The 22731-nt window shown below is 44.4% G+C and overlaps 1 protein-coding gene across 1 annotated transcript in view; it reads left to right on the forward strand.

Annotated features, from left to right (window-relative positions):
- The first annotated feature begins 906 nt into the window (after positions 1-906).
- LTK (leukocyte receptor tyrosine kinase) overlaps positions 907-22731 on the forward strand; it is a 96987-nt gene continuing 75162 nt past the window's right edge. The window contains exon 1 of the mRNA XM_055813554.1: positions 907-996. Coding sequence (XP_055669529.1) covers positions 954-996 — 43 coding nt within the window. The 5' untranslated portion in view covers positions 907-953. The remainder of the gene's footprint in view (positions 997-22731) is intronic.

The raw sequence follows: 22731 nt of genomic DNA on the forward strand, positions 1-22731 counted from the left end.
CTCCAAATTTCTGCAGTGCCTACAACATGAGTGGTATTTTACTTAACACTCAGGTACTACCTGTTAAATTCACAGCAGTTTCCAAGCTGAATCATTGTAGCCCACAGCCACAATAGATTATGCTAATTTGGACTAAAGCACTCCTAATCCAGAGTAAGGGTATCCACCTGAAGAATGAATCAGAAAGGAGATATTTTGATTGTAGAAAGAACTGCTGTTTTAAACTAAACTGCGACAGAAAAACCCACATGCAAACAAATTGAAGGCAGAGAGAACTAATGTAATTGAGATGGTGATGGACCAGAAGGACAAGGGGTTTCACAAGGCAAGTGGTTAAAGAGCAAACGCAGGAGCTTGCAGGCCGAGTACTCCTGCCGTACTGCGCCACAGTCCTGTCGCATGTCCCTGTCGTGTGTCCTGCCAGCTGAGGCTCTTGCTGGGGACTGGGGCTGTTGCAGAGCAGTCAAGGAGGGCAAGGCTGGCCGGGTCGCTGTGCTGTGCCAGCAGCTCTGCCCTCTCCGGCAGGGCAGGCAGCGGGTGCTCCCAGGCCAAGGGGATCTCCTCTGCCATCTTAAGTAGGAGCTGAGTTTGGTCCAGGCAGCGCGTGTGTGTCATTGAGGCAACTGCGAGGGAAGACTGAGAAGGGGGAACAACTCAGTAAGATGCTGATTTCAGCCTTTCCCGGTGAATACTAATGCCCCCAAAATTACGGATGGGTGCGTGCCTGTCTGAAGCAACCGCCGTATGCATTTGCTGATCGTGCAGGAGCGGTACGCAGGAAGGGGGGAGGAGGAGGAGGAAGAGAGGGGAGGGGAGGGTGGCTCTAGGACCCATGCGACCCCGCCCGAGCAGGAGGTGGGAATTGTGCTCGGAGCAGCAGGAGCTGAGCCCGGACTCAGAGCTCCGCGGAGCCGCCGGCGGAGCGCACCCGCCCGGGGCCGCCCCGCCGCGCCATGGGCCGCCTGCCGCCGCTGCTGCTGCGGGTCACCGCGCTCGGTAAGTGGCTGGGCTGGCTTCCCCCGGTCCCGAGGGGCCAGCTGCCCGTGCCGGGGCTCGGCTCGCTTTCTCGTCCCTTCCCTTCAACCTTTAAAAGCAGGAAAGCGCCGTTTGGAAGCAGCGGGGGAAAGGGCGGAGAAAGTACTGGCGTGAACCTGTAAGGCGGGTGGCGTGTGGGATAAGTCTTGACGGTTGTGGATCCCGAATACATCTCGCTGGCCGAGGCGAGCAGCGGAGCCGGGGCTGCGGCTGGCGGCCGGCGCTGCCACCGTGCGGGGCTCCGCAGGGCAGGAGCGGCTGCGCCCCGGCCGCGCTGCGGGCTGCTGGGGGAGGCGCCGGAGGGCAGCGCCCCGGGGCCGGGAACCTGCTCTCGGGGAAGGGTATTCCGGGGAGGGTGCTTGTCTGAGTCTGAGGAGGGAGGTGAGGGAGACACATAAAGGGAGAAGGAGGTATCGGGACTATGAAAGGTGGAGTTGCAAGCTCCCACCTAGAGGGGGGTGCTCAGGGTGAGTTTTGAGAGGAATCTTTGTGCCGCGCTGTCACTGCCACTTTTGGTCCTGAAATGCAGCAAGAGGAAGGAAATAACAGTAGGAGAGGAGGGAAGCTGCAGGAATAGGAAAGAAATTGGGAAGCAGCAGCACGCACCCAAGCAGAGACAGGAGAAGAAAGTAGGAGTAGGACACGTTCACTGAGTAGGCACAATCACAAGCAAACTTGCTATGAAAAACCTGTATCGGACATGCTGAACTTCTCGGAGAGCTGCAGTTGCAATAGTACCCCCAGCTCAGAGACAGGGACGTCAGCTTGACCCTTCGACAAGGATCAGGAGATGCTTCTGTATTTCTCAGTGTAACAAACGGGATTACTTCCAGGCAGGGAAGGAGATAAGGTGGACGGGTTGTTGGGTGCTCCAGTTAGCGCTTGCTAGTGCAGTGAACATTCTCTGGCTGAATGCTGAGCCTTCGTTCACAAGAAGGCATGCTGGGACATCAGTTTTTAAGCAGGTTTCATCATTTAGTTTTGTTTATAATTGAATGCCAAGGCATAGTGCAGAGGTTTTGATCTCAGGCTTTTTCTGGTCAGGAAGAGATTGCTTTACTGCCAAAGGGTCCCAGGGCAAGTGCCCCTCATGCAAGCAGAACTGTGTCCCCACAGCCTCAGTTCTCATGGCATGTGGTCTCATCAAGAGCTGCTAAATATCATCCCAGTGTTTTTGGTGGGGTGACTCTCAACATGCAAGTAAGGTTAGTTTAAGGAACAATCCTTATACTTGCTGTATCTTCAGGTCTGTGATTTGAAGCATGACTGTATTAGGACAGAGATAAAAAAGGTGTGTTTCAGAGAAAGCAAGTAAAGAGCTAAATGAAAAAACTTGTACGTTTTACAATCTCTGTCCAACCTTCTGCCAAAAATAATCCAAATCACCCAGGGAGAGACTTGGATGCATGAGTATTTAACTGTGTAGCTGCTGTCAGAAGTCTTCACATGGGGGTTGCTTGTCTCACTGAGTTATTATGGTCAGCTCTCAGACTCTGCAGTCAATTATTTTAAAAACCACTCGTGTTTCCATTAAGAAAGTTTTCCTGGAGCATATTCTGAGTGGCTTCACATTTCCTTTTTGTATTTGGAAAGCCCAAAGTCTTGGTGATGAGGGAATTTACAGGTCCATTTTTCTGTCTTCTGTTTTACTATCTGGCATATGCCTTTCTAATGAGCTGTAGCCTAAAAGGGTAATTTCAGAGTTCCCATCCATTGAAAATTTTTGGCACGCCAAAATGGTGGAGGAGGTTGGAACTCCTTTTGGTGCAAAAATTAAGGCTCTATGAAAAAATTCAGAAAGTTGTAGAGAACAACAGCAGAAAAAAACCCCCACAAAACACCAACCTCAGAAAAAGAACCATAAACTCAACAGCAACAAACCCAGGGAAAGACTTAGTGCGCAAATGTATGTTGTTCACTGTCAAAGCAGCTTCACAGTCATCTGGAGGCTGAGGTTGCACACTAGCCTCAGGAGATGGCTAGGAAGAAGGTGAAAAAAGCCACCACGTGAATGTGTGGGACAATTTTCTTTTTAAGCATCAGTGTTGCTTTGAGTCTTCATATTGGATGATTTTCCTTTGATTACTTGAACTTGGTGGAGGGGTAGCTCAGTCCTATTCTCCTCTATGAAAAACTGGGTTGCGTTTGGCCACATGTCATGCTCTTCCATTTTGGTGTGGAGGGCAAACTACCTGCAAAATTGCAGCACAACATACATCCCAGGCAAACCTCAAACACCTTTCCAAAAGTGCAGTCATGTTTATGTCATTGCTCAGAGTTTAGCTATTGAGTGTAACCACAGATATTAGCAGAAGCATTTTGTCAAGTCTTTCTTTACGGCCCTTTCCTATACTTGCAGTGGAGCTGTCACAGAAAATGATAGATTTAATTTCAGCCTGAGGAATAGTTACAGTTTGGGGTTTTGATGATTCCTTTCTAAGGCAGAGAAGCATAGGGAGCTGGATGGCAGGTTTAGGAGTAAGACAGCCAGCTTCATTTGTGGAATGGTGTTTGTGGAATGGCCATGGTGAACTCCCCATTCCTGGGTTTGTCTAACAAACAGCTTTCAGAAGCCCCAAACGTTTTCTTCCTCTGTCCAGGTTTGTCTGCCTCTCAGAATTGAGCTGGCCTGTTCTGTAGAGTGATATAAGCGGGTTTAAGTTTAATCAGTCCACATATGCCTGAAGATGCTCACACAGGGGTACCTCATCTTGGTGTAAGCCAACTTGAAATAAACCAACACACCTCGCTCACTTAGACAAACCTTTACTGCTTTGTGCGTCCCTTTGTCTGTCTAGAGGAGAGCGTGCCAGGAGTGGGAGGGAGGGGGGCCCTACGTTCTCTTCTGCCTCTTCATTGAAAAGCTGCTCACTTATTTTCTTCTCATGCCTATCTCTGCTCAGTTGAAGTAGCACACAGGTACAGTAGTGGTTTTCGTATTTTCATGTAAATAGTTCCAACCAGGACAGCACCAAATGATCCTTGAAATTTGTTTTGAAGAGTTAGGTCTGTGGTTCTTTACTGTGCAAATGACAGCACACCTGCGGACGCTGTGCCCAGTCTGGATATGCAATTTAAGGCACTATGGCTGTTGCTGAAAGCCAAACACGGGGAGGGTGCCTGGAAATAAAAAAGACAGTTCTTTCTAAGTCACAGATGTTACAAAGTTGAGGACCCTTTGAAATACAGTGGAAAAGGATAAATGAGAGATATGGAAATCCCACAGTGAGGGAGCACACGCAGAAAACCACTGGGGATTTGTAAACTACATCACAGAGGGGAGGACTAAGGTGGAGGAGGAAGAAATCTGGTAGTGAGCTGTGTGTACTGTTACTATAGAGCCAAAGAGAATGTTTTGTGGTCAGCCTTAGGAGAAATCTGTCTTTCTTTCTGTCAGTGTTACATAGTTGCAGAGTTTCTAATTAGTCCGTAAGATTAAAGTTGGAGGAAAGGATGCCCCGCTCCAGTGATGTTTCAAAAACATTCCTCTCCCACACCACTGAGTCCTGAACAGATATACAGGGGGTCCCTGCCTTCAGCCTGTGTGTGTGCGGTGGGGTGCACGCTGACTGCTGGTGTGTAGAATGGCATCTTGGGTGTCTGTGACTAGAGTGGAGAGAAATTTTCACCTTGAATTAATTTTAGTGAAAAATAATGATATGGTGACACTAAAATGCTTTATAAAGGTTTTGAGCTGTTACGTATGGAGGTTTGTTTCTGTGTGCACTGGTTAGTTCATATTAAGACATTCAAATGAGTCTAGCTGTTTTAATTTCTTTTTTAATGCAGACTTTTGATTAGTCTTTTATTCAAATATCTTAAATCTTTATTTAAAAATATTAAAACATGAATTAGTATCAAATGTTCAGTTTTGACATGAAATGTTATAGTTCAACACTCCCTAAATGTGTTGGTCTTTGCAATTTTATAAAACTTCTGAAAATTTTTCAGATTGACCTGTGACAGTTTGGGTTTGTTTAAATTTCTTTGGGCTTGCCAGTACTTGGAAAATCCTGTACTAAAGCTGCTCAGTTATCTTGTAATGCTGTGTACCGATTTGTACCTGGGTTTGTGCGCACAGGTGGTTGTGCTCAGGCTGATGTTCATTACTGCACACAGACACAGTGGCTGGTACTCTTGTTTGTAGCTTGGTATTGGATCGAATTTCTCAGAAATAAAGGAAGCAAAGATAAAGTGAACTTTCTGCAAACCTTTAGTAAAAGCCAAAGCAGAAAGCAGCTGCTAAGATGAGAGACAGGTGAGCTCTTTCTAGAAATAAATGAGAGGAAGGAGTCCAGAGGGTTCATAGTTAATGCAAATTGATAGACCTTTCTGGGATTACAGTTACAGCAGTGCAACATTTTGCCTTCTGTATCTGGAGACTTTTACCTGAGGCTCTTACAAGTAAGCATGATTTCTGTATTGAATGCTTAAATCCAAGGAGGAAAATAATGACATTAATTATGTTAATTAATTGGATCAGGCTTATAGTCTTTTCCTGTCTCTCAGCATCAGTCCTTCCTCTTACAATTCCTCTTCCTCCCATTCCATTATAATTACTCCTCTGCTTCTCTCCTCTCCTGGCAAGTAACAAAGCCAGTGCTTTGATGTGGCCTGCTATCAGCAGGACAGGGTGTGCACAAAGATGAAACCCGTGGCAGGTAGGACAGCAGGCTAGCTTGGAAAAGTGGCAAATTGGGGTGTTGATAAGAGGTGGCTTGCAGCTGATTTGATAGGTGTGCTCGGAGTGAAAAGGGAGAACCGAGATCCCTTGTGAGCGTGGGGACAGATCACGCTGGTGGGTTATATGTATGCAGCAGGAACATGTAGAGCCTTTAGTTCAGATTATGACTGGCTCAGCACCACTGGGACTGGAGGGGCTATGTGTGGGGAATGCTAGGTTCCTGCCTCTTCATGCCACATGTGCATGAGGGGAGCCCGAGGTGCAGGACCTTTACAACTGAGCAGATGTGGCATCTGGACCTCCTTGGGTCTCTGCAATGCCTAATGGCCTGCAGCTCCCAAGCGAGTGCAGGGTGTCGTGCAGCATTTTGCCTCCCTCAGGTGTGCTGTTCCGAAGGGCTTTCCTCAAGGCAGTGTATCTCCACACTGCAGCTTCTTCCAGCGTGTACGATACCAGCACAGCTGGGCCCACGAGGAGTAATGAAAACAGAGAAATGGCATGAAAGGAAACAGAAATGGCACTCTGGTCCTCCTCACCTAGAAAAAGCAACTCTATTGTATGTACTGAGGAAATAAAGAATTCAGGACGTCAGTAAGATACTCATCTACAGGCTGGGCTTTCTCTTTTTAAGAGAATTTCAGGTTGATTTTCTAGACGTGCTCCTTAATATAAGGCTGGCTGGAAAATGACAAAACTTTACACATTTCTGTACAACTTTGTCTTCCACTTGTTGGTGAAAAGTTTGTCAAGATTTCTAACTGGCTTTATATTTATTTTAGGCGGTTGGACTACATGATCGCTGTAGTTCCCTTCCAACTGAACTGTTCTGTTCTATATGAAGGAAAAACACTCCCTGACAATGGCACTGATAGAGTTTTAAAAAAACAGGGAAGGCCCCTACAGGCACAGCAGGCTCATCAGAGTTAAAGGTAGTCAAGAATGAGACAAGTAAATAATTAAAGCCTGAAGTCTTTCCAAAAAGTACAGATCTATCCTGCAACTCGGCTTAACTTTTGCCCCACCTAATGGGAGAGCCATGTCTGTTAGTAAGACATCACAAATTTTCAGCTAATTGGTATCTGAAATCCCGTAAGCTTTTGGCATATCAGCCAAGAATGATGCATTTATTCATGTGTTTCAGTTGCTCACTTGGGGTGTTTTTCCCCAGTCTGTAGCACAGCATGTGCTTGAGGGCATAAACAGCCAAACTTTCTGGGGTTAAAGCATCCATGCCTCTCCCCTGTGTCTGTTTATGGAGATACATATTTATGTATTAAAAATTAGGAGTGATAAAGTTACTGAGTGTGATCCGTGCTAGGAAGTGATGTGGAGGGGTGGGGTGGTGTTTTGGTGCACAGAATAAAGCAGGAGGTGAGAAGCATCTGTTCCGGCGTTGTCATGGTCAAGAGTTTTTGTGCCATTCAGAACCCTAATGAAACACAAAGTAGAACTTTTTTCACAGCTTGAACCAGCAATGGCAGTCATATTGGGACCTCAATGAGAACTGAGCCCTGCAGGTTACTGGTGCAGAGTCCCAGCTCGCTGAAATCCGGCTTCCCACAGCAGAGGTGCTGTTGGCAGGGGAGCAGCCTCAGGCCATGGCGGGCATCTGAGAGGCTTCGCCCTGTGGCCAGGACCAAGACCACCTTCTCCGTGCTGAGGGTGAACTCTGACTGCTCGGGTGCTCCCCTTTTTCATTCTGCCTCATGGCTTCTGCTCTGCTTTCCTGGCCTTAAGGAGCCAGGAGGAATGTGGGGATACCTGGAGAGGATGGGGGGTGCCAGGGCTGGGCGGAGAAGCAGGATGGAGGAACCTTTTTTCCAGTGGAGACCGTGAGCCCATGTGAGTGTGGTTTGGGATTACCAAAAAAAGGGTTAGCAGTTGTCAGCCTGAACCTGAGCAACCTTTGGCAAAGCTGAATTCAAACTGGAACTGAACTGCAAAACTGCTTTGCTTCGCCACATACTTCATTTGGCGGTTTTGCAGACCCTGGTGTCTTGACTAATTTTTAGACAATATAAGAAACATCGACAATTATGCTTATGCACTTCTAATACCTTAGATGTCTTGATTTTTTGGGGATTTTCTGTTTCTGTTGTTATATTAAACCGCAGTTTTAATTTTCCAAGTATCTGCTATTTATAATTTCTTTCCTACTGAGCTCTAAGTGATTAATAAATACATATTTGCTACTTTGATTTCAGCAAATAGAATCTTAGAGAAGCATGACTGCTTGAAATTTCCTTGGTCTTTAGCATGTCTTTAAGGTTTGCTGTATGGCACTTTGATGTGTGCTGTGCTGGAGTTCAGTTCTCTTTAAGTGAGTAACATTTTAAAGTATGTAATTCACAACGGGAGCATTTTCTGTGTTTACAGTCACTGCAGGAGGCCAAATAGTATTTAAAAGTTCTAAAAGAAGCTATCTTTAACCCCATGCAGGCTAACAGTTCAGCCTAGAATTTAAGGGGACACTGAACTTTATGAATCTCATAAGCTCTCATAGCATAGTCATTGCAGAATACTTGCTACCACCATTTTTTTTCCCAACTTTCCTGAAGTCGCACATGCCTCCTGGCCCTTCAAGATCTATCAGGTTCTTAGAAGAGTTTAGACTTTCTCAGAGTCTGACAGGTTGTGTTTGTCAGCCTGTTGCCATCCCAGAGAATAAAGTCAGTAAAGTCAGTAAAATTCACAAAAAAAAATAACTTTGTGAATTAACTATAAGCAAAACGGGGTGAATAAAGCAAGCTGGCCTCTATTTAGTTATTTCAAAAGGGCTTGTATTCTGGGTATTCAGGTGGGTAGAAAAGTGAAAGACTTATGCAGATCTAGCTCTTTTCACCTGATCTAGAGCTGTGCTAGAATGATCTGACTACACACGAGCATTTAGCTTCCCCTCTAAAAGCTATTTTAATTTTTGATTTCTTGATAAGTTTTGGACAGGGCATAGCTTTTTTAATTTCTTCCCTCCGCATTGTAATTCTTTGTCCTCTGTTGTGTCCCTTCCTGCATATGTATGCATGAAAATTAATGAAAGGAAAAATCTGGGGTTTTTTTGCCTGATGGAGATTAACTTTTTTCCCTTAGCTTAGGATCTGAAAAGATACGGAAAAAAGCTTTGCTTTCAACAAGCTGTCTTCTATGCTTTCCTTGGTGGATGCAGTTACCAAAACTGTTCAATACTCGGGGGTTGCTCATGATTGTTTGCAATAATATTTTAATTATATATTTAATATATAGATAATCATTTTGCAGGGACTTATGTGGCGTGCGTCTCTACAGGCTATCAGCTATGGTAAATCCAGCTAATAGTTATTTTTTTATTTAAGCTTCAGCACAATTTATGTTCCCTGCAGTACCAGGGCCCAGGCAGAGTAAGCTAGAGAAGTCACTTCATTACTGATAGAAACTGCTTTGTGGCTGCACAAGGAGGATTGACAAGAATTGTCACCTGATAGTGATGTTACTGACGTTCTTCCACTGAGAATGGCGTTGGGTGCCTTATGGCAAGTAGTGGTAGAATTTCAAGTGTAGAAGTGCTGGTTATTCCATTGGCCTTTCTGCTGGCTTTTGAGACTGAGTGAACTTGAAGAAGGTCACCATCCAGGCAGTGTTTAGCTCAGCTCTCCAGCATTTGTGCCCACCTCAAGCTCTCCTGCCAACCCCCATGCAGCAGCATGGCCTGATCCTGCGTTGGTCAGGGTGCAGGGATGCTTTGAAGTTATCTAGGTTAAAAGCTGGCTTTCTTTTTGTAAACATGTTAATGGTCCAGTTACACTGTAAACCTATACAGCTTGTGCAGATACAACTGGGTAGACGGGGACTGCTGAGCAAGGACAAGAAGGGAGCCAGTCTCCCAGTGGGGCCAGAGGAAGGCAGGAGGGAGGGTGGGAAAGGAATTGTTTCCGGAAACTCTTAAACTTGGGTTTTTCTGAATCTCTCCCCCCAGTCACTGAAATAAGTGTCTTGTGAAATGAACCTGTAGGGTTAGACACCTGGGCTTAGACTGTGCGAACACACCGGGATCTAGCTTCATGATGCCTGCTTCCGTGGCGAGGGAGCAAATGCTCCACGTCAGCCTCGTCAGCCAGATGTCAGGGAGCTGACAACCTCCATATGAATTTGTACTACTGTGAAAATACCTACAAACTTGTTTTAATAAATCGAAAAACATCTTTGTTAGCTATCTAGTTCTATTTATGACAATTTCTTGATTTTGGACCTTGTCATATTTTGGCATCCCATTTCCAAAACTTTTAACAGTTTCAGGGAACACAAAATTCAGACTAGTAGTCTGAATCCTACCAGTGATGCTACAGGACTGAGAAATAAGAGATATACCGTGTTCTTGCGTGCCTTCAAGGCTCCTCTTAGCCCTTCAGCCAAAATAGTCTGTTTTCAGCTTTGGCCCATACCATGTACAGGCTGTTGTTAGAAGAGATGCTGTGGAACAGTTAGGGGCAGGACTGTGTCTGTTCTGAAGGTGGAGAGCTGGGGTTTACATTTATCATCTAAAAGGGAGATGGTAAAATAATTTTGGGTCCAGGCTTAAATTTTTTGTGCAAAATGTTTTATAAGTTCTAGCATGCACAGAACTGCTCCCATGAGTTTTCAAATAAAGGTCGGCTACATTTAAAAATACTCTTAAGCATGTCCTTTTTCTCGTGGTGCTGCAAACACACAAAGGAGCAAGAAAGCAAGCTGTTGAGAAGTGACAGCTGAAAGTACCTTACTTAGTCTGTCTGAGCTTGGCAAAGGGTAAATGTATAGCAAGCACCGTTCTCCTGGTAGTAAACTCTCCAAGCTCCAGGTTTCACATCACAAGATAGGGTTAAAAATCATCAAATTAAACCAAACATATTTATGAGCCATCTGGTTTCTGAGTGTCTCCAGTTTGTGTTTGCTGTCCTGGGTAACTATTAAAAATTTTTTGTTGCTGTAATTTTCGTGTCATTACATGGCTCCAGAAACTACATGTTTAAGAAAAACACTGGCAGTGCTAAAGACATTTGTCATTCTTTCAGTCATCCTAACATACTACTAAAAGTAAATGTACAGCATAAATCCATTTTTCCTTCTAATGTGACTTTAAGTTCAGCAAAGTGAACTGGGAAGTTGTATTATCTAGCTCTTTCATGATACGGTGAGGAGAGTCAGGTTTCCTAGGGCTGGTTTCCAGTTCTGCCACAAGCTTTCCATATGATTTGGAGAAGGCTACTTAGTCTTGCTGCCTTAAACCTTGTCCTGTTTTACCTATTTATCTCCCTTATTCAGATGTGGTGAGACATAAAACAATGTTCTACTTCCTTGAAATAGATCCAGTGCACAGAATTATTTTTATTTTCTTGGCCTTTTTAAAATGAAATGTAATTAAGAAGAATCTGTAAGTCAATTCCAGTGGAAATTTAAGTGTGTTACTTTGAAGAAAAAAAAAAAAAAAAGAAAAGTTTATTCTTTCACATTGAATGTTGTGTTACTGCTAAGAGCTTTCTGACAGCATTGGCTTTTCCATTCATGGACGAAACAGACATGTTCTTCTTAAAGGTGTGCATTTGTATTGCTTTTCCATAATGTATCCTTATCTGCTCTTGAGAAGGCACAGCACCAATGAATAGATGCAAAATTCCCTCGTTTCTCTGGTGACGTGATTGATATTCTTCATGCCAGCTCAGTCATTTGTGACAGAGTCAATTTTCAGAGTATAGTTTCATCTTAGGAAGTGTCATGGTTTAACCCCAGCCAGCAACTACATACCAGGGAGCTGCTCACTTACTCTACCCTGCGTGTCTCCATGGGATGGGGAGGAGAATAGAGGAAAAAGGTAAAACTCAGGGGTTGCGATAAGGACACTTTAATAATTGGAATAAAATACTACTACTACTAATAACAACAATAGTAATGAAAAGGAGCGAGAAAGAGGGAGGAATAAAACCCAAAACCCGAGTGATGCACACTGCAGTTGCTTACCCCCTGCTGACCAATGCCTAGCCAGCCACCTCCAGTTTACATACCGGGCATGACGTTCTGTGCTGTGGAATATCCCTTTGGCCAGCTGGGGTCGGCTGTGCTGCTCTGCTCCCTCCCAGCTCCTTGTGCCCCTGCGCTGGCGGTGCACGGGACCTGGGGTAAGAGCGACTCAGCAACAACTAAACCATCCGTGTGCTGTCAACATCGTTCTCATACCAAATCCTAAACACAGCTGCTGGGAACAGACTTGTCTCGATCCCAGCCAAGACCAGGACAGGCAGGAGGAGAGGAGAGAATACAGCTGTAATGCTGGTGGTGCATTTCCAGGCACAACCAAATGCTGGTGCTATTAGAAAGTATCACATGCTGTGACCACTAACTCAGGTACAGTAATCTGCTTCTCTTTCTCAGCCTCCCTCATCTTTTTGACAGAACGGTGTGCTGAACGTTACCAGTTTTACTAAGTCAAATTTGTTTCTGTGGATCTTGGAACCTTTCTGACTATTTTGCCTGCTGTGCAAAGCCATTCCCAATCCCCTGCACCTTGTCAGCCCTACTGTACCTTCTTGCTCTTTCTCCTGTGGCTCGGTATCCCTTAGGCACGGTGGGTGGGAGCACCTGGCAGGCTGAGCTCAGTGAAGGATGCTCCAATGTCTTTGGGTCTTGTAAGAAGGACACAACTTTTTCTCTGCTTCCATTACTCACACCTGGCACGAGCTTTAAAAGAATGCAAAGCAATCACTTGGTGTCTCTGCGCCTTTAGTTTCAAAGCCCAGAGTCTCAGATGCATAAAGAGAAAGAAATACGTGTATGCAAAGAATAAAGTACACGTTGCTCAGGGTGAGCATGCTTTGGAGGCGAGCATTGCTTACAGCAACAGAGAACGCTAGCCATGATGCAAGGAAGACATTTCAAATCTTGGCTGCCAAACTGTTAAATACCCTGCTGAAATTTGTGCTCGGTTTCACATTCCACCTTCTTAGCCTCCTCTGAGTGTTTTTTTGACTGCTTTCCTCTTCTGGCGTCCAGCTGGCACCGAGGGGCTGTGCTGCAGGGAGCCGGTGGGAGTCTCAGCTGGCACAGGCAGGCTCCACATGCTGCTGGAGCACCTGCTGGCAGAGCTGTGGTCCCTACCTTGGAAGCTGGCAATAATTTCTAGCTGAGGCTATAAGGAAGATGTTTGAAAGGTATTTGACTCTTGCCTAGAGCTACCAGGGCTGTGCTGGGGGAGATGATAGTAGGGGTAGGTGTTTGTCCATCTTCACTGGCAGGGTAACAGCATCTCTTCTTCAGAGTCACAGGCCTGGGCACTGCACCGTGTGTCCTCAGCATGTTGATGTTGAGGTATAGCAGGGGCCATGACTGCCTTCAAAGCCAAGTGCAGGCCCCCCTGTGCTCAGCATGCTGCAGCCTGCTCCCTTGCAGGGCTCTAGCAATGAATTCTGCCTTACTAGTGTCCTGGGAACTACTGGCTTTCCATCATGCCTCACAGAGTAACTTTAAAACCTAGTCTTGCTCTGAGTAGATGGCAGTAAAGTAGGAATTTGGTGCCCCAACAGCAACTTCTCTCTACCCACCCATCCCAAAATATTGTGATATGGAAGGTCACAGTAACAGATCTTAGCTTGGATACTTCAGATGTGGTTATGGCAGGTTACATGGCTCTCTTTTTCTTCATGCACAATGAAATTACTTGTTAAAACCATTCCTAGGTGGAGGGCAATCAAATAGAATAATTGAATTATACAATCATTGAGGTTGGAAAAGCCCTTTAAGATCATCAAGTCCAACCATTACCCGAGCCGTGCCAAGCCCAGCACTAAACCACATCCCTAAGCACCGCCTCTACGTGTCTTTTAGGTATCTCCAGGGACAGTGACTCCACCGCTTCCCTGGACCGCCTGTTCCAGTGCTTGACAACCCTTTTGGTGAAAACATTTTTCCTAACATCCAATCTAAACCTCCCCTTGCACAACTTGAGGCTGTGTCCCCTTGTCCTGTCACTTGTTCCCTGGGAGCAGAGACCGACCCCCCCCCCTGCCCACAGCCCCTGTCAGGCAACTGTAGGGAGTGACCAGGCCCCACCAGCCCCCTCCTCTCCAGGCTGAGCCTCCCAGCTCCCCCGATGTCCCCCATTAGCCTTGTGCCCCAGCCCTGCTGCCTATCTCTGGACATGCTCCAGCACCTGTTTCTTCTAGTGAAGTGCTTCAACATCTGCTTCCAAAAGAATATACTATCTACTACTGACCGTGCCGTTCCCTCAGGATGCATGTGCTGTGCATGCTCCATCACGCTTTCTCATGGCTGTAGATAAAGGGGAGTTCGTCCTCTGCTTGCAAAGCAACGTTTGTTGAGTTGGTAGCTGGCTGTTGTGGTGACAGAGATTCTTGGAAGTGCTTGGGACACTTCTGGTATTTACAGCATCATTTGCAACTTCCTGATGCAGAGGAGTTGAGGTTTCTTCAGGGGGAGCTCGCGCAGAAGGGACATTTTGAGATGTGTGATTCTGAGAGCGCTCTGGAAGAAGCTCTGTGGAGCAGTGATGGGAGACTGAAATGACACCAATGATTTTTCCATATTACTCTCTCCTCCACTGGGATGATATCTAGTGGAGTACCAGGTGGGCAGTGGAAACTGTTGACAATCATGTATAGAAAATACATACTCCAATATGTATTTGGTCTTTTCCAGTGGATGATAACCTGCTAATTACAAGTCCAATTTCAGGCTGTTTACAGCTGAAAACATAAAAGGAGATGCTGGGTGATCAGGCTTGCATGGTCTAAATGTACAGCAACTGTAACAGGTGTGCTGCATTTGGTGGGCACAGTGAGTCAAGGAACCTATGCTGGGTCTGGCACCTCCTTTCTGGGTGCCAGAAAAGTGTGCACTGGAAATGTAGGAGTTGCGTGGAACTAAAGCACCTTTCAGGCAGTGCCTGTGTTAACACTGAGAGCTACATGTTGCTGTGAGGCATTTTATCACCTTGCAAGCTGCCTTATGTAAGGGACTCCGCACTGATATACTGCACTGGGGGCAGAGCCAGGTTTGCTTTAGGACTTGTCGTGATTCAGGCTTTTACTGGGGGCCAGCAGAGAAGAAAACTGCACGAGCTCTTGACCTCATGTTGTTTGTTTTCCTCATTGTGCTGGCTCTTGCGTGCTGGCTGGTGTTCTGGGAGCAAAGAACTAAGGCTGTCTGCTGTTCATCTTGGCTTGCTTGTTTAAGGGCTGAGGAATAGGAACCTCATTTTTCTCCCTTGTGTAAACAGGTCTGGAGTGACCCCTTGACAGAGAAGAAACTCCAGCTGCAGGCCAATGGTAGTCAGGCACTGACCTTCAGGGAGACTCTCCTGGGATATGCAGCCTCTTTCATAATTTTCTGACAAAGCTGTGGTTAAAGTGAGTAATTACTGAAAGGAGCTGGTGGTCTCATGCCATTTCCCCACTGATCATTTCCAGAGAGCCAGTGCTTTTCTCTTGACTTCAAAAGAATGTAGCGCTTCAGAAGGTAAGTGGTAGGGCAGGTCTGGTCTCCAGCAGACTCAGTGTTTCATTAATTCACTCCTATAGAAGATGGTTTTATTTTCTCTTGAACAAATCTAAGAGCTTGAGTTGAGATATCCAGAGAATTCAACATTCATGTGTTCTGTTTCATGTGTTTGCATCCAGTGGTTTTTGTGTGCTTGTTTGTCGTGCATACAGGCACTTTCCAGGTGTATTCAGATACACATCCAGATGTGTTTCCCTACTACCTGCAAATGAAATAGCTCAGGACTGGTTGGAGGGACTGCCCCCAACCATTTTCATTTAGGCTTAATCAATTTACCCATGGTCTGAAAGGAAGTTAGAAATGTTCCCAAGAATTTTTGTTTCTTTGCAGACACTCATACTGGTTTCTTCTGCTTTGATGTCCTTGCACTGATTTCACACTCGGGTGTTTTGGGTTTTTTTTTTTTTGTGACATTCTCATCTTCAGCATGAAGCTTAAGACAGGCTGAAACATCTTGGAAAGGAATGAATGAGGTAGGCCCCCTTGTCTTAAGATGTATCAGATCAGTGCTGGTATGGTCTAGTTATCAGTCATTTGGGTTTTCTACTACTCATTCCCTTCCATAAAGCTGTCTGGATGTAAGAGCTGGGGGATATTTTTCCAAGCACAATTTGTGGGTGTTAAGAATATCAGAATAGCCACAATAGTGTTGGCTGTGCCAGCGTACTAGAATAATTCATAAAGTTGTCAGACCCTGAAGCTCATCCTGGCAGTAATGAGAGACAGTATTCTGAGGCCCTTTTCCTTGGGAGGAAAGAAATTCCTAATTCCACCACTTCTATTTTGGCACTGATCCTGAAGGGGTCCCTTAAGGAAAGAAAGGGCTCCTTATATTTAAGGGCTTACCCCCCTTAGCTGTTTTCCAGTTGGGCAGTTTGGTATAGTAGCCCAAAGACCTCCTCTCTAAACCTCACCTTGCTCTCTTGGAAGCCAAAAATAAAATAAAATTAAAAGCCAAGATAAGGAAGTATCCTTCTAGTCATAGTAATTCTTTGCAACATGACTGTCTTCTGTTTCATGTGTTCTGAGAACAGTGGCATTATCTGGCTAACATCTCCACATTTTTTCTGTGTTGCTTTGCTGGAGGGGAAAGCAAATGAAAAATCTGAAATATAGGTGACCACTCTTCTGTTCGCAAAGTCAGTTTCCTACCAAAAGTGGACTGGTGCAATTCATAATCTTGGTTATGTTATTTTAGGCCATGAGCAAAACCTGTGTCACGTTTTTTCAACCCAAAGGTGATTTTTTGCAATCCAAAATAAAAGTTCAGGTCTTGGCACAAATGACAGAAGTGCCTTTGATAATAAAGAAACAATTTGCCAAACAGTCATCCCTGACTTTTAGTCCATTCAGGAAGTCCTCCCACCAGGTTCTCCCTCCCACCGAGAGTCTGTTACACAGAGTTCATTGCTCCCAGTTGCAGTTAGAAAAATGATTCTGCACCTCTTACATTGTGCTGGCTGTGAGTTAAGGTATTCATACTAGAGAGTCACCTCTCAGGTGGCAAATATTTTGAACGGTGTGAACAGGCTTAGTCCTAATCCTTTCCATAAGATAAACATGCAGATTTTAGGAGACTGCCCAGACTCACCTTCCTCCGCAGGCTTGGCGCTCGTGCTACTCCGAAACAGCGAGCAAGGAAAACATCACTCTCTTTAACGTTCAGCTTACCATCAGGGCTCCGTACTTATTAAATTGTCTCGTTATTAAGATGACTGTTTGTGTTGGTGCTGTGACTCAAGTTAGCATCCTAGCCCTGCACACGCTGATTTCCTGATGACTGCTTCAAGTCTTACTTTTCTTTCCCCCTCAAGGTCCGTGGCAGTTCACAGCTTTTCTTTGCAACGGATCTTTCACCAGCCTCATACGTACTGTACCTTAGAAAGTGCCTTTCTTGCCATGCCGCTGTGTGGTGGCCATGCTGACAAAGGACACCAGCTGTGATCTCTAAACCAGTCTCCACTTTTTGTTTGTCCCGTTGCTGTTGAGGAGGGACTTCCCCTTGGTCACTGCTGTCCTTCTCAGGGACGCTCTTCCCTCTGGCTGAGACCTTTCCTTTGTCTTTCTGATTTTTGACCTCCTCAGTCTGGAACAGGTGCCTGCCCGCCCCAACAATGCCCTTGCCTTCAGTGCTGCCTGCATTGCTGCTGGCAGTCCGAGGTTGGGACTCGGCACTGCCGTAAGCGCTGCCTCTTGCTGACACTCTCCAGCGCCTGGTCCGTGGCTGCGCACAGACCTGCTGGCGCGTGGTGTGTCTGGCCTGCGGCAGGGCCACGGCACGTGGCTCTGGGCACCTGCTCTGCCCCAGCGCTTCCCTTCTTTAAAATCCCTGGGCCCGTCTTTTTTCCCTGTGGGCTGCAGCACGCTGTGTCCAAGGGGACCAGTCCCAGTACTCTGGGCCCGCTGGTTTATGCTCTGTACTTGTAGTCGGGTGCACTGGGAGGGTACAAAGCTACCTTCTAGCAGCTTCCCCATTGTCACGTGTCTTGTTGCCTTTTGGGTATCAGTTTCTCATTTGGAGTATCTTCCTCCCTTGCAGCTACATCTGCAGCATTTAGGACTAATGTACCAAGGTCTGTAATTTATTTGTGGTGCTCTTTTTTGTCAGTTGTGATAGACTGTGCAAAATATTCCTCCAGTTTCTTAATTACAATTCATGTAAACATGTCTGCTTCTGAAGAGAGGCTGGAGTAGCCTGTAATTTAGATAATTTCTGGATTTAAAAGTTGGGTGGGGTTTTTTTTTTTGTTTTTTTTTTTTAAATCTATTCTGACTTTTCCAAATGTAGGGTTGGGATTTAAAGAGATTGTGAACTGTCTTCTTGTTTGACAATTATGCTATTTGCATGTGTTACATTGTTCCATTTGTATCTTTAAATACATGTGTGTTTATATATATAGACACAAAATTGGAAAGTTAGTCATTGTTATTAAACTTCAAACATCTCTCTCTCCTCTTTTATCCTTTCTTTCCATCCCTCTTCTCAATTCATGTATTTTGCTGTAGTCATAGCCTACCTTGCAGGATTCCTTCAGAAATCAGTAGATGTCTGATCTAGGGAGTCTCTATTCTAATTTTCAGCTTATGCACATTACTTCTTTATGTCTCTTTGTTAATTGTCATGATTGGGTTTCATTATCCTGTTTTTTCTCTTCCTTGACATAATTTCCATCCCTTTATCTTTATTCAATAAGTAGGTATGTCCTGGGCATTAGGTGGTTAGAGACCAGTGCTGATTAACTGGAAGCACTTTTCCATGCAGTTAAGCTAGTGATGTACCTAGTCATAGTTCAGTGGATGTTATGTGAGCCCTTTTTCTTCCAGGTTTGCTAACTCTTTCACTGGAGGCTCTGCCAGTGCTGATAAAACTCTGAATTTCCCTGGGCTGCACATAGAAATCTTTTTATAAAAATTCAAATTACTTCCCAAACATCCATTTCCTTCAAAGCCATTCTTTTTATGCCATGCCACTGCTAGACAGGGTCTGGTCCTTCATCTACATCTTTCATCTTCAGAATTATTCTTCAAAGCTACTGGTTGATGCTAAAGTTTTCCACAGCAAAATATAAACATGCTCTCCTTTTTTTTTTCTTTTTTTTTTTTTTTTTTTTTTTTTTTTTCTGGTGAAGAGATGGCATGGAGAAAAAGAATCGGATGAGACTCAGAAGAACTTATAGGAGACACCAAGAATGAGCAGGGTGAAAAGTTCTTCTGCTCTCTTTATACAGACGGCAACCTGGGCTAGCAGAACAAACCCCAGGTAACACAGAGTGTTGGTAACACACTGGGAAATTTAATCCAGTGTCTTGATCATGAAGAATGCAAGGGATGCTGCCAGAAGATGCAGTTTTTAATCTTGTACTCTTCTCCAACCCAGTTTTGCCACTGGAGGGCTGATCCAGGCAGCAGTCTTCTGCTGTCAGGTCAGAGATTTTCAGCACATGTTAAGAGGTACAAATTGAGCTCGTGACAAACCAGTCCACTGCATGGCACTTACAGTAGGATTCCTTTTGGCCAACTCAAGCCACTTAGTAGGTGAGCAGTTTAAACTAGTCTTCTAGACCCTTCCTGTAGTACTTTCCTCTCTCTGTTAACTAGCTTAGATATAACACCTAAGTACTAGGTGGCTGAAGTTATAAATATCACTCTTATGTATTTACCGGACAATTTATGGTAAGAAATACTTCAATGTCTTAACAGTACTCTTGCACACCCCGCCTTTTCACAACTTATGCCTATGAAAACTAAATTTTGGCATGGAGCAATTGGAATCCGTTCTTCTGGAAAGGATTTTGGCAGATACCGAGAGGAGACTTGTGGCAGTACTTCCATAGTTTCCTGGTGTTATTGAAGAGAAATTGTAGAGGATGGAATCTTCCATGCGGCTCCATATAGCTACTGCCAAGGTGCTGGTGGTAGGCATACTTCTAGTGGAGTTTAGCAAAAAAATCCTGTATTCATAGTCTCATATGAAAATATAATTTGAGAAAGATGGTCCTTTCTGACAAAGGAAACCCACAAGCTCTGATACAGCCACAAAAATCTGATCTGTTAACTGGAAAGCTAAATTAAAGATTGCAATACTTGTGGTGTAAATGACATGTAGGATGAAGCAAGTTACTGTGAAAAATAGGCTGGGCATTAGAAGGAAAGTTAGCCATTTCTAAGGTTGGTATGAGCTGCATTTCCCTGATATTAAAATCAACAGCACACCTGCTAATAACCTGTGCCTGGCACACAGGCTGTAATCAAGAGTACATAAATTTCAGCGATCAGATCAGATTGTTAGAAATATGATGGCAAAGGGTCCTCTCGAAAAAGAAACAGAAAATGCAAAGGTTGTAGGGTTCTGAAACCTGCTCTCCATGAACAGACCTAGAAGGTCCCTGTCAAAGTGCATCAGTTTATTATTATTATTTTCTATTCCATGCAAAGCAGCTGAATGTCACTGTGGAAGCCAGGAGCTTGCAGCCCTAATGTTTCCTGGTCTATTCCCTGGAGACCTAGCATGTTCTTTAATATCCGCACCCCACAGTGGATTGTAAAGAATGCAATAGCAACAAATAAACTAATGAATGCCATTAAAAAGAAAAATCCATGAAGGAAGGAAGGATGTGTTTTTGTACAGGTGCAGTCAAAAAGATCTCAGGAGTAATTTTCTGCCATGTTTTGGAAAGCTAATCAAGTATGTCCTTGTTAGAAAATCACCAGCTGCCAGCATGGTTTTAAATTGGTGGGTTTGTTGCAATTTCAGGGTGTTGGCAGACTGAAAAGCATTCAGGAGCTGTAGGGAATGTTCGCATGGACAATGGCAGTATAGTCTCCAAAGAATAAGGTGGGTTTAAGACAACTTTTTATTCCATGAAATATTGTCTTTTTAACTGTATTCCTATTGTTAATTAAGCAAACGTATTACCATAATACAATTTTTTTGCTCAAGGTTGTAATCAGGATCCAATATATCATTTGGTTCCCTCTTTTACCCTTTTTAAACATCAAGAAAACACTCACCCTCTTTTCATACTAAGATACTTCCAATGTTCTGAGACTTTCTAAAGTGAGTGTTGTGGCAGAAGTGCCACCAGCCAGTTTGTAAGGACTTTGGGGTTCAAGCAGTCTAGAGCCCTTGATTTTTAGATTGTTTATGCTTGAGGAGGTAGTGCTTTTACCTTCTTAAATTTACTGTAGGGTTTTTCCCCCTAGTAAATACAGAATCTACTGTTAACAGAACAATTTGCCTTTTCAGCATCGTTATTGAGCACCTAAATGGCCATGTCCTTATTCCCTCTCATGCTGTGTGCTGCCTAATACCGAGCCATGGGCATGCCAGGCTTGCAGGACTGAGGCAGCAGTGGTGTCATACAGCGTGGCACTGAGGAGCCTTTTCTTTTGGCCAACGCAGCCTATCCTTCCTATTTCTAATCTCCTATCAGCTTCCTTTGTATCTCAGGGGTTCTGGAAAGGTGTGTACCCGGGAGCTAATTACAGAGACAAATATGCCAGTTACTGGTTCACTGGGTATCTGTTAATAATTTGATACTTCTAACCTGGCTGAATGACCTCAGATTCTCTTTCTTCTCTATATTAGAGAACATCCATTCACTTCTTTTATTTCTGTACTGTGGTTATTTTATTGCTCATCTATACCCTTGTGGTTATCTGATATGTATCACTGTCATATGAGTATAAAAGCATCAACCATGACTTCTTAAAATCATTTGAGGAAGTTTTGTGCATACATCAGCAAAGAAAAGGGTGAGGGGTTAATAAAAAGTGTTAGTAGATTTGACAGATTTCACAGCTGTTACGTGTGTGAACAAATAGCTGTTGGAATGGTGTCAGCCACTGACGTGCACCACAGCACCAGGGGTCTGATCGCTACGGGCTGTGTGATGTAGAAGTGAATGTTAATTCCTAACCGATACGAAGAGAATGAGTGTTGAATTCTGCTCTGCAGCAGGTCACCAAAAAAAGCTTTGAAGTGGCCAGGGCTGGTTAGACAGCACCCCCTGTACTTTGTGACAGCAATGTTGCAAAGACAGATAAAAGGTTACATAGAAGCAACTGAATTAGAAGCAGAAAGACCTTAAAAGCAGGAGACAACAGGGCAGTGCATGTTAACATCTGAGCATGTTCATTCTTGGGTTACCATAATTACAGTTTCGTAAAGCAGGAGTTCAGACAGCACAGAACGGCTTTGATGTGAGTGATTAAAGAAAAAAATTAAGTGATCTTTTTACTATTTTTCACAACACTTGTGAAATGTGGTGATTTTGAAATTAACAGAAAGAACTGAATGGATGATAAGGTATGAACTGTTTTCCTCTGGGCGAGGGGAGATTCTTTAAGCATTGGCAATAGCAACATGGGATTGTGGCCAGAGTGAGGAAAAAGGCTTTGGAGACTAATTGATAGAAGTTTGTTTATGGGTAGAAATCACACAGCAGTAAACACTCAGACCCCATTACAGATACTGTAGCAGCATCTACACTCCAGAAAACGAACATACGTTGCAAAAGGACTTGCTAAGAATAGAGATGGTAAGTTTTCTTGGAGGCGTGCTTGGAAACAGATAAGCTATTAAATAATGAAGGGGTTAACTCGAGTTTGAATTGTGGGGGTTGATCCCTCCCACAACGAACCTGTGTCTCAATGATGGAAACAAGCAGTTTAAATAGAAAACGGCAGTACCCGTTTCTGGAGAAAATGGCACCATGAGAAACAAACTTATCAAACACAGAACTTTAAGAGAGTGTTATATGCAACTGGCCAACCTTCCAAGCATAAACATGTCACATGCCTAGCACAATTAATTTGCTGAATATTTAATGACAGTATGCATATGACTGTGGGAAAACATAATACAGTATGCAATCAGAAGTTTCATATCTTAGCTTCAGTGCCCAAATTTTTACTCAGAAAAAGACGGAAACTTCTGAATTCTGTCAGTGTAGCTGTTGCCATTATGAGTAAATACCAAGTTTTAGAAATAC

The sequence above is a fragment of the Falco peregrinus genome, chromosome 1, assembly GCF_023634155.1.
Source record: "Falco peregrinus isolate bFalPer1 chromosome 1, bFalPer1.pri, whole genome shotgun sequence".
Taxonomy (NCBI): domain Eukaryota; kingdom Metazoa; phylum Chordata; class Aves; order Falconiformes; family Falconidae; genus Falco; species Falco peregrinus.